Source organism: Hippoglossus stenolepis, chromosome 14 (genome assembly GCF_022539355.2).
Source record: "Hippoglossus stenolepis isolate QCI-W04-F060 chromosome 14, HSTE1.2, whole genome shotgun sequence".
Classification (NCBI taxonomy): Eukaryota; Metazoa; Chordata; class Actinopteri; order Pleuronectiformes; family Pleuronectidae; genus Hippoglossus; species Hippoglossus stenolepis.
This window is the reverse complement of record NC_061496.1, coordinates 15,429,205-15,441,151: the sequence shown is the minus strand read 5'-3', so window position 1 is coordinate 15,441,151 and position 11,947 is coordinate 15,429,205. Positions and strand designations below refer to the sequence as shown.

At 39.0% G+C, this 11,947-nt stretch overlaps 2 protein-coding genes across 2 annotated transcripts; one reads left to right on the top strand and one right to left on the bottom strand.

Annotated features, from left to right (window-relative positions):
* Nucleotides 1-589: 589 nt before the first annotated feature.
* Nucleotides 590-2,162, bottom strand: LOC118120826 (40S ribosomal protein S27). Its single transcript, XM_035176188.1, has 4 exons — nucleotides 2,007-2,162; nucleotides 1,475-1,583; nucleotides 1,244-1,354; nucleotides 590-1,128 (listed from the first exon to the last, which is right to left on the bottom strand). The coding sequence occupies exons 1-4, from the start codon at nucleotides 2,010-2,012 to the stop codon at nucleotides 1,106-1,108; spliced, it is 249 nt and encodes an 82-aa protein (XP_035032079.1). The 5' UTR covers nucleotides 2,013-2,162; the 3' UTR covers nucleotides 590-1,105.
* Nucleotides 2,163-3,595: 1,433 nt separating this feature from the next.
* LOC118121307 (ras-related protein Rab-8A) lies at nucleotides 3,596-10,314 on the top strand. The gene is made up of 8 exons (XM_035177089.2): nucleotides 3,596-3,845; nucleotides 4,378-4,438; nucleotides 5,850-5,910; nucleotides 6,348-6,425; nucleotides 6,580-6,669; nucleotides 6,801-6,866; nucleotides 7,848-7,898; nucleotides 8,031-10,314. The coding sequence occupies exons 1-8, from the start codon at nucleotides 3,722-3,724 to the stop codon at nucleotides 8,118-8,120; spliced, it is 621 nt and encodes a 206-aa protein (XP_035032980.1). The 5' UTR covers nucleotides 3,596-3,721; the 3' UTR covers nucleotides 8,121-10,314.
* The last annotated feature ends 1,633 nt before the right edge of the window (nucleotides 10,315-11,947 follow it).

The window sequence follows — 11,947 nt, the reverse complement described above, 5'->3', positions numbered from 1 at the left end:
CTCCTCAGGAGGCTACAATCATCTCGTCTGTCTCAGCAGCGTCCTCTTCAATCTGTTTGTGTGCGAGATGGACAGCCGGGCTCATGGAACGGTTTCATTCAGAAATAAAACAAGTCAAGACACATGGTCCTCAGTAAAAATTCATGATTTTTGCCTGATTATGCTGAAGCTTACATGTTGAAGATGCAGAGTATTTACAGTGCATCACTTTACTTCATCTCTATTCATGGGATGTGGGAATCAATGCCATGGAATGAACGACCTTTCCTCAAGCACAACCTGCTCATCGACGCCTCCTGCACCATCGCCGACAACATGCCATCATGTAGCCAATATTAACTAGACTTACAATATGTTGTATTACATGAGCGAGCTAAACCCCAAACCACTGGAAGCTTGGTTAAGTTTTGCCAACCATGGATACTTATTGTATATAGTAGAATAACGGTAGGTAAGTCGTATTGTTTGATTTTTTTTTTTCGTTGGGTGGGGGGTGGGAATGGGGTTTGGGTTGTTTCATTTACACCACTTTTTTTTTTTTTTGCCAGGGGAAATCTCAAGACCAAAGAACACACATAAGACTAGACAGTTAATTCTTCAAAATGTTTTATTATTATTTTTTGTTTGTGATGGTCGTCGTGGCTTCATCTTGTGCCAGGGCCATGAGCAGCGCCTCACATCTGATTATGGCTCTTTTGAAATATTACATTCACCACCCCCTCTTATGTCAGTCTAATAAATGTTTTACAGAAATCTGGAGTGCTTTGACTGTTTTTTTTTATTTTGATAATTACAAACACGAAACATGATCGTCTTGGTAAAAGTAGTAATCAATACTACATCATGTGCCTTGCTATATCATTCTGATATACTTACAATTCAATCTGAGCACATAGGAATGTAAATACAGTTCCCTTAACCTACTCTACCCCATTCAACCCCACAGGGGGAATTTAATTTCACACCACATTATCAAGATACAGATGGAGGCGATGTCTCTTCTTTCTCTTATCACATTTAAATCATAAACATAGAGTGTGAGCCTAGGAATCATTTTCCCATCCTTCCTGTCATGGATGCACAGGTGCGTCTGGTCAGTAGGAGGCTATTTCCGTCTGAAGGCGCAGCCTAGGGAGACGGAAAAGAACAATTTCATTATCTCAGCATTGACAAAACCGTGAGCTGGACTTATTTGTTTATATATAGAGTAATTAAAAGTAGCAGTTTGGGACATTTTCCTCACCTGCAGTGAGTCTGCATTTCCCCCCTTGTGGTTGGGTGAGGATTATGGAGCAGCCCGAACAAGGTACCACTGTCTGTGAATGGCTGAAGATGGTGGTGATCCTGTAGCAGCCTGCAAATTATCCAAATGTGAGAATAAAAGAGAAATAAGAATAAAGGATGACACTGAAAAACATTGTAACATCAGTCTGGGAATTAGATGTGTGGTGCAGTAGGGGCCTAAGGTCCTAACCTGTGCATTTAACATCCATGAAGTAGGAGTTGGGACTCTGCACCAGCCTCTTCTTCTTGTGTCGCCTCCTCTCCTCGGTGACGCTGGGGTGCATCAGATCCTTGGCCAGCTGCAGTGAGGAGAGACCCACATGATTTTTCATTGAAGGATTTCATTCACTATTTTTCGTCACTTATTCATTGAGTGACGAGGCCACTGTTTGGTTTTGGTGCCTCCTACAGTCTGAGGAATGAATCGCAAGGAATAACAAGTGCACAAACATGTCCAGACAAGTCCAAACATCTTCCTGACAGCTACACTGACCTCACTGCACATTTCATGTTCTACTCTCCACATATCAGCTGATCAAACCTTATAACAGCTCTCTGTCTGACACACTTGATCTGCAACATCTAACCACAACAACAAAAAACACATCGAGTTTATTTTAAAACCACAAAGAAGCAGGGTTGACAATAGTTCTCCACAACAAACGAAGTACAAGAATAAAACTAAATAAAATGATTTACAGCAGCACAAAATATTTACTCACCGGCATGTTTGTTCAGATCAGTCTGGTTTTTCGTCTGAAACAAATAGGACGTGATACAGTGTGATCAGCCTCGGTGACGGTTTGTTGTTGGTCTGAACCTGCTGATGAACCTTCAGTACCAGAGTACACCAGGAGGCGGAGTCTTTCTCTCTCAGGGGCGGGGTTACTCATAATACTGGCTGAACTGGTCCATGTTATGAACAATGATTATTATACCTACAATTATATGTATGAATAGCGGGAGTCAAATACAAAAGATGTACAGATAACTAGGTAATTGTTTCGATCACTCCTCTGTCTAGATTTAGTTTTAAGAAAGTATCTGTAAAGTTTATACTGAGCTCACCAGATGCAAAATTGTGTTTTATCAATACTTTTATGAATACCTTGTAAAAATTGTTGCTATTAAGTTTTGGTCGTTCTACTAAATGATTAATCAAAGCAATCGTTTGAGCTCACTGTTGTACTGGTGGATTTGTAGACTTTAACTCCAGCTTTCTTTATATAGCACTTTACACACAACGTTGTTGATCCAAAGTGTGTTACAACATTATAATGGAGCAAACAAAAAATGTTTACCTGCCCAGGAGGTTTATCTGGCCATGGATCTAGGCCCTTGGTGTAGGCCATAGACTGTATATGAACATGACAGCTCCCCAAAAGTGAAGCCAAAGCGTCTTGATCGCTGGTGGATCTCTGCAGCATAGCTCATAAATCCTGCCTCTTCTTTGCTATCAGATGGGACATGAGCCAAACTAAAAAGTCAAAGTCCACTTTGAATTAATTGAAGTTGGTCATTGTATTAAGTTCTTATCACACTGATGTTCGTAGGAAGTAGAGACAATTCGTCCATCTTTATTCACAGTCTATGGTCTAGGCCAGTGTTTCCCAAAGGGGGGCCGCAGCCCACTGGTGGGCCTTGGAGGTATAGCAGGTGGGTGTCAGACTGGGCTGTAAGAATTGTTCCATTTAGCAAATACATTCAATTAAATTAAATTAAGAGATATTAAAATATGTCTTATAAAGTATTATATGGGTATAATTTATGAGTGAGTAGACGACAGGGCTAATTATAGCCACAATGGTTACCTGGTTCTTTTGATCAATATGGAGATCATGATTATTTATGACTATTATTCAAAATATTTTTACTGCCCACTCACATTTAAGCACTGCCTACACTTTAATGTCATGCTACATTTCTGCTAATGTACCAACCTGGATGTTAGCCTCGGGGGCTTCACTGAATATTTCAGGGGCCTCGGGCCTCTTCTGTTTGGGAAGCTCTGGCCTTAGGCATTGAACAGAAATAAACTTTAATATGTGAAATAAACTTTAATATATTACATTTTCAGAAATGTAATAAATTCAGTAGATTGTCAAAAAGGCATGAAAGTGAAACTAAGTCTGACTCAAGTGTCATTGAAGATTACATATTTTTCTTCTATTTAAGTTGAATACACAACATAATTTCTCAACATTTAGAGAAACCATTGATATGTCGTAAATAAAGTGTTTACTTTCTCTTTAATCAATCAATAACTCTCTTAATCCGGGTGACAGCGTGCATGAAAACGAGCACACCCCGCGACTTCCGCAGCCACGACGACAGCGCAGAGTGGCAGTTGGTTTGACCACACGGCTGCTCACTGCACTGACGTCTCCGTCTCCACACCGGGCGGGATATCCGCAGCACTAGTAACACGGCTAATAACATGGCGAAGACTTACGACTACTTGTTTAAACTACTTTTAATCGGCGACTCCGGCGTCGGGAAGACCTGCGTGCTGTTCAGATTCTCAGAGGATGCCTTCAACTCCACGTTCATCTCGACTATAGGTGGGTACGAAGCGGCGTTTGGCGGAGTTGTCTTTGGGGGGAAAGTGTGAGAGGAGCAGCCCATCCTGTCGAGCTAATTTGTTGCTAGTCACTCCTCTGGCTAGCATTCGTGTTGTGCTAGCGGCTAGCCAGGAAGCAGCCCTGCCGGCTTTGTTTAGAGGGGCTTTTCCAGACCTGTCACTGATAACTAAACATGTATTTAGACTTAATAATATCACCTTAATGAGTTGTGTGCATTGGCTCGTACCCCACACACACATTTACGCGAATAAGAGACACACATGAACTATGTCAAGTTGAGCTAACAGGCTACAAAGTGTGTAGCCTGCACAGCTAGCATTATGGGCAGTGTCATTCCTTCATATGACCAGCTGCCTGTACTTTGCCCCCCCCCGTTACATAATGTTCCCTGTGCATTGATCCAACTTATCAGTGCGATGTTGACTGAGACTTGACACTGCACAACTTTGAGCCGTTGTTGTCTGAATAACGGGGTTTTACATTTTTTGTTTTTGTTATGTTTCTCCTTCAGGTATTGACTTCAAGATCAGAACAATAGAATTAGATGGGAAGAAGATCAAGTTACAGATATGGTAAGAAAGTCTCCAAAGTCTCTCATTTCACAGCTTCCTTGGAAGATTTCAAGATGGGGGGACACTTATCATTCAATCAATCAAACAAGAGTAAGGGAAAACTACCAAACAAAACCCTTATTAACATGGGAATAAACGTAGAAGCCTCAGAGAGAGCCACATGTGAGGGATCCCTCTCCCAGGACGGACAGATGTGCAACAGATTCCATCATTATACTCAGTTTCCAGCTACATCAAGCTAAACCTAAAGCTGTTGTTTATCACATCAGGCCTGGTGTAACTCCTGCCTTCATGGTAGTTGTAGAAAGATGTTGCTTTACACTGGGAGGTGCTTTAGTCTTGCCTCTTTATAAACTGGGTGGACAACATATTAGAGCCACCTCCCAGTGTAACACAATACAGTTCAACCAGCACTGCAAATTATAGAAACCAAAGTGACCTCTCTTAAACAGTTTAAACACAAACCAAACATTGTAATCATAAAGGTTGGGTGTGTTTCATCATTGCATTGTTGAATCAGGCTGTGTAGATTAGATTAGGTGTACTTAATAAACTGGTAACTGAAAGTGTTCTGCAGATGTGCTCCTGTGCAAATAATGTATTTTTAAACCAGTTATTGTACCTATTATCTAAATATAATCCAACTATTGAACACTCATGATAGTTAAAATTCTAGTTAGTATGAGATATTTAGGATTAGAATTATAAGCATTGTTTATATCTGCTTTCTTAATTTACAATATGTGTCACGCTGCTCTTAAACAAGACACAATGTTGGTTTCCTGTGTTTTAAAGCTTGGTACCACTAATGTGGTTTCCCGTAATGGCAGAGACTATTCTTGGTTTTCTCTGCATTTGATTCAGGAAACTGAATAACTCAAGTGATACCTACCTTTGTACCACTGTATAGTTCATGACTGTTTGGGGTTATAAACTTAACTTGTTGTCTCTCTAAAATCTTAGATGAGAAGATCAAAATCTGGTCTATTTTTGTGATCAATGAAGCGGTGGCCAGTGATATGTTAGCTCTTGCACAAAACTGCGACCAGGGGTGAACATCCTTGTGTTTGCTAAATGTGTGTTCCCATACTCAATCTGACAAATCTAAGCTTTGTTTATGTCATTAATACTTATAGAAGGAATATATAACTATATGTACTTATTGTCCTGAAAGTGGCTGGTTTCACAGTTTTCAACATCACGTAACTGACTGGTGGGTCTTGTGGTGACTAGTTTGCACACAACTTGAAAATGTAATACAGATTTCATTACTTTTCTTATAAAATGATCTTTTCACAGAAAATAGCGTTTTTTAAAAAATATTCCTTAAGATCGTGAGAATGGTGGTGCGTTCCGTGTTGATCACTTTGGCAAGGTTTTGCAAGACAAAATAAAAATCTTTTCTTTGTAGGGATACAGCAGGACAGGAGAGGTTCAGGACCATCACAACAGCCTACTACAGAGGAGCCATGGTAAGTTGCACCACCAGCCTCACAACTCACACACTCGTATAGTTCAGATCATCTCAGCGTCTGTTGGTCAACTCAAGTGTGAGCACTTCAGCGGAAACTTTCCCCAGAGCCACACCCAGCATTGTTGTTAATATTGTATTATCACATGGGGGAGATCAGTTGTGTGCTCAGTGTATTATTGTGTGCTTTGTGTTAGCCTCTCCTTTAGTTCATGTTGAACTGGATGCATGTGTTTGTATCTTTGACATCAGAAACCTGATTGATTATGGTCACCATGCTCTCCCTTGAGGCTGCACAATCATGTGATCCATCACTAATTCATGTTGAAATCCACAGCAAAAACACATTAGATCCTTTTATTTATAGTCTGTTAATACACTAATGAATATTATTAAGAATTGGCCTTACAGTTGTCTTCTCCTCTATGAAATCTCCAGGGCATCATGCTAGTGTATGACATAACCAACGAGAAGTCCTTTGACAACATCAAGAACTGGATACGGAATATAGAAGAGGTAAAAAAAACATTTTACACAAGTTGAATGTGCCTATTTGTGAGTTTGTGTGTATACTTGCTTTTGTACAAAAGTTGCTATTTACATCTCCTGTATATATGTGTATGTGTTACTTTGATATGTATGATTACATTTCCTGTTTTATTATGCACAGCATGCCTCAGGAGATGTGGAGAGGATGGTGCTTGGGAACAAATGTGATGTTAATGACAAGCGGCAGGTGTCCAGGGATAGAGGAGAGAAGGTGGGGCGATACATCAATCAAGTCAAGTGCACTGAGAACTTGATTAACATTGCACTAGTAGCTTGCTCTCTTGGCGTACACATCTATTATCTTTACTGACATTAACTCTGCCTCTATTCTCTTGACGTCAGCTGGCGCTGGAGTACGGAATTAAGTTCATGGAGACCAGTGCAAAGGCGAACATCAATGTCGAGAATGTGAGTTCACACTTTTCCTGCTATGACTCAATTGCAGTTGACTGTTTTGTTGCTAAGAGTTGAGGCTGTGGTGATTGTTGTTAGCATGTTGTGTCAGAATAATCTTTTTTAAATCCTGCACACAATGAATTGGATTAAGGTTTAGGTTTTTTTTTTGTATTTGTGGATCATCATGAACGTATAGACTATTGCATTCATTTCTATAATTTCATTCATCCTGTTTTTTTCTGTCCACATTAACAATTCCCACAATATGATACAAAACAATAAGTTAACAGAAAATAGATAACAAAGCATCTTATGATACCTACACTTTATACACAGAATTAATTTAATCTGCAAACCTGTGAGTTCTGAAGCTTAGTTCACTTACAGACTACAAAATGGCTGCAGAATTTAAAGCAGAATAAAATAGGTGTGAAGTAGAACAATATGTCTTTGTTTGTAAAGGATCCTCGTGAGCTCAAAACTATAATAATCAACCAGTCTTCCATGGTTCCATGTATAACACAAGGTCATATTAAACCATTTAATTAGCCATAGCTGTGATTATACTGCAACCACATCATTTGTTCACTGCTGACCCGTAGACTGTGTGCTCATCATGTACATTTTTGCCTTCTGTTATACAATTATTTAGTTATTTGTGTCATATTGAATATTAACCAGCAATTAACAGAATATGGTTGACTGATTATGTGATTGCCTGGTCCTCACCTGCAAAGATTGAATCCTGTGTGTTTGATTTAGTGACAGTCTATATGTTGGTCATTGATATATTGCTCACACACTTTGTTGATTACTTTGCTTTATTCCAAAGTCTAAAATAGTATAAATTTATAGTAAATTAAGTATTTAAAATTCGACAGACTATCTCCTTGCTTGCTTTACGCATGTTTAAAATATGTGTAGTGATAAGTTACTACATCTTGTCATCATTATTATTATGGTAACATTTTTCTGACATGTTCCCATCTGCAGGCATTCTTAACCCTCGCCAGAGACATCAAAGCAAAAATTGACAAGAAGCTGGTAAGCACATAGAAAAGGGGAAAATTAATTGTCTGGCTCTATTGGACACAGTGTGCTTTCTGTGTCGGGCAATGTTCCGGTGTTTCTCATGTTCTCATATTTGTGCTTTGTCATGCACGGCGTGTCTTCCAGGAGGGCAACAACCCGCAGGGCAGCAGTCAAGGAGTAAAGATCACAGAACAACCCAAGAAGAACAGTTTCTTCCGCTGCACGCTGCTGTGAGGAGATGGGAGAGTTGGCATCCACCATCGCCTTAACTGTGTCCCGCACTGGACAGAACTGGACAAAGCACACTCTGAAATCCATCTCTTTTATCCTCCTCCACTTGTCTTCTTCCTCCTGTCTGGTTTGTCCCATGCTTATCTTCTAGGAACAACAAAAGTTTATCGCTTCCTAATTCTACCAGTAGTCTGTGGCCGCTGTTACATGCAAAATCTCATATTGTTTTTTACAGTTGCTCCTTACACCTACGGTTTCAACTTCATTCTTTAAATTGTATTGACTTTTAAAGACGGCCTTCTCAGCACGAGACACTGAGAGTGATCAAACTACTTGTTGTAGGTGACTGTTTCCTGTCTGCAGGTTATTATCTTACAATAATGTCTGATGCCGAGCTGTTTTTTCCACCTGTTGTCACTCGGGGTGAAGTCTTATTTAGTCAGTCTTGATCTGTAAAAGTTTCCCAAATTATTTTTCCACACCATACCCACTAGTTTAATGGGCTTCCTAATTTTATATACGTAGTCTATTCAATAATGCGACACACTGTATCTCTGCAAGGTGATCAGAGTAGATTCCCAGTTGAGTGCTACCATATTACAGACTGGTTGGTCGAGAGTTCTATATATCCACATTAGGTAAAAGCAACATGTAAATATGTTGAATTGATTATTATGGACCATATGTAACAGCAGTGCCAGTGCATTTGACTCATATCAACCTTGGAGTTTACACCTTTTCTACTCACGTCTTTCTATGGATTTTTTTTTAGGCTGAAACATTCCATTCATTGCTCTTGTGAACACTTTAATGTGCAATGTAGTGTATTTAGAGTCCAGAGTTCGTCTGTCTTAAGTATTCATGCAGTTGCAGTAACAGCTGGGTTCTTGAGAGCACACAGTTTTTGAAGTTGATTTCCTCATGATGTTTATTTGCTGTGTTTCTCAGAAAATGTGTTTTAGGAGGAAGACAGCTATTTGTTGCACTTCCCTTGTCAGACTAGCAATACCTGACTCTAACACCAGGAGGCGACGCAGTTACGCAGCAGAGGCACAGAAGGAATCTCAGTGATAATAAGAATCATTGTTTTATGCTTTGATCCTTTTTTCCCAGTTGTCAGTTCCAATGGGGGAACATGTTACACAACTGTTTATTTCTGGGCCTTGGATCAGGGCTATGCTGTAGCAGTATTTATGGAGTGAAACAAAACAAAAACCACCAAATGACAAAGTGGCCTTTTATGTTCTTATTGATTATGCACTTTTCCTTTTGTTCTTAATATGTGTTGACTATGTTTGTTGCAAGTCTTAACTGAAAGCAAATAATATTCATGCACAACTTTTCCCCTGTTTATAAATCTGGGATTCCTGAAAACATCCGAGCACTGACGAGGCCTATGATATAAAGAAGCATTTCCCTATTACAACATTCCCATTCATTGATATTTTTCTAGCATTTTATACATTTGCATCCCTGTTGATGCTTTCTGGAACCCCAGATTCCCCTTACCCCGCATTCTCTTTCTCTTTCGTTATCCCCCTTTTGGCCCAGTATCAGAGCCGTCTGAACTATGCATTCTGGGTCCTTTAGAAAACCTCCAAAAGCTTTGCACATTTGACTTGATAAGCTTTGTATGAGATTATAAATGTCCATAGGATCCTTACTATTTTATTTTCTGCTGTCACTCCAAATTCTATTGTGTGTGTGCGCGCGCAAGGGTTGAGGCGCAAGAATTGAACTGACGCCTGGTTAAAATCGCCTCAGGGCAAATCATTTGTAGTTCTGCGGAATTGAGTCATAAATATTAACCTGTGGATCTAAATCATCATCTTTGATGGACTCAATGGTTTCAGCACTATGTTTGTTAAACTGACTCTCGCACATAAAAGATGCAGTTTTTAGATTGAAGTGGTTTAAATTTGGTCTGTAAAATGAGCACAGTTCTTCTTTTGATTGGATTGGTTGTAATTCTCTCCCCATTGTAAATCGGTCAGTTCTCAGTCAACATGTCTTCAGCAGCACACAACTGATTTTGAATTTCATCACTGATCTTTGATGGATTTCATGGGGGGAGATGAAAATTCAACAATTGTAAATAAGATCTACAATGATTGTACTGTACTTTCATAAATCTTATTACATCTACACCTTTTGTAGATAAGTGTTCTTTGATTTATTAAAATGAGATTGTTAAAAACGTTTTGCACCATTTATCATTGGAGCTGTATATTAAATGTGATTAGATATTAGGAAGTTTAATATAAGCTTGTGTTTTGCTAATGATTTATATTTGACCTATAATTAGAAAAATGTCATCAAGTAGAGTTTCCAACTCTTCTTCTAAAATCTTATTTTATATGAACGAGAAAAAAATATGTTCAGATAGACTTTGTGAGGTATAATGAAAGTGTTATGTTTTCTTAACCAAGCATGATACATGGAGGACCTGACTTTGTAGGAAATAAAGAATTTGAGATCATGACCTGGATAAAAAGTAAATGTTTTTTTAAATGAAATTTAGAATATAAAGAAAACAGCACAGCAGCCAGAGATGCTGTAATGCAGTATCACCGCTCACCAGCAACTGACACCAGGATGTATAAAACAATTATTAGTCACCTAAAGTGCAGTTTAAAAGATTGTGCCTCGGAGATTCTGTGTGTGCATGTGTGTTGCTTGTGGGTTAATGGAGGAGCCTCACAAAAACATTCACACTGAAGGGCATCACTTCCTCCTCACACAGCAGCGTGATGTGAAATCCTACCGGAAAGTTTATCAAACACTTTAAATTGAGTATTTTGAACAGTTAGCAGGTGGGTGTAAAACATCATTGATTGGTTCTTTATTTTGCGGACAGGGGTGTTAAACTGCGACCAGGAGTTTTCCTTGACACGGTTCATCAAACAGATGTGTCGAACAGAGAGCTTGAACTTGGTTGTCAAGATAAACCTGATTGTCCAGTTAGTTCCTGGCTGTAAGAGGTTTTTTTCTGACGAGAACCGCAGGTGGAAGTCAAACTTGCTTTCTTTTGGATGCACATAATTGTCCAGTTTTATCATAACGTGATATCATCATCACAAATTCTAAAAAACACAGACATCATGGATACATTATGGGTGAAAACAGAAATATATTGTGTGATATATTAGCATACAATATAATATATCACATGGCAACAACACTTCCAACAGTATGTAACCAGGATGCAGAGGTGGCCTAAATGTTGGGGCACCAGTCACATCAGTGCCGCTCCCTCCCTGAAACCTGTGACTACTGGATTTCATTTAATTGCTGTCACTGTGTGCCTACCCCCATATCTCTATTAATAAATAAATAAGTAACTAAAAAATTAAGTATTCACAGTACATGAGTTCTTTCTGAAAAAACCTCCCAAGTTTGTACTTTGGACTGAAACTTGAATAAATAAATGATGTCATACAGCAGCAGCAGAAAAAGGCAGAATTGATTCGTCTGGTTTTATTCGTCCACTATATAAAAAACAGTTGGATGATTGTTTGGCTTATTCTTTATGTGACATTCTGTTTGAATGTGTTGAGCTGTATGACAGTAGCTGCGTAGTTATAGTTTTGCCTCCGCCCACAGTCAGGTAGACTCAGGTGCGTGCCAGTTCTGCTTTATCATTTCATCACGGAGGCGCCAGACAAGGTGAGTCTATTTTTTACTGTGAGCTATGTTTGAGTTAGAAAACGTACCGATTGATTTGAATTAATTTGCAATCGGTGATACTGCAGCAAAAAGAGCAGTTACAGTTTTTCTTTTTTGTCTTTATGATGTTAACAGTTTAGGAGATGTTCATGATTTAAAACAAA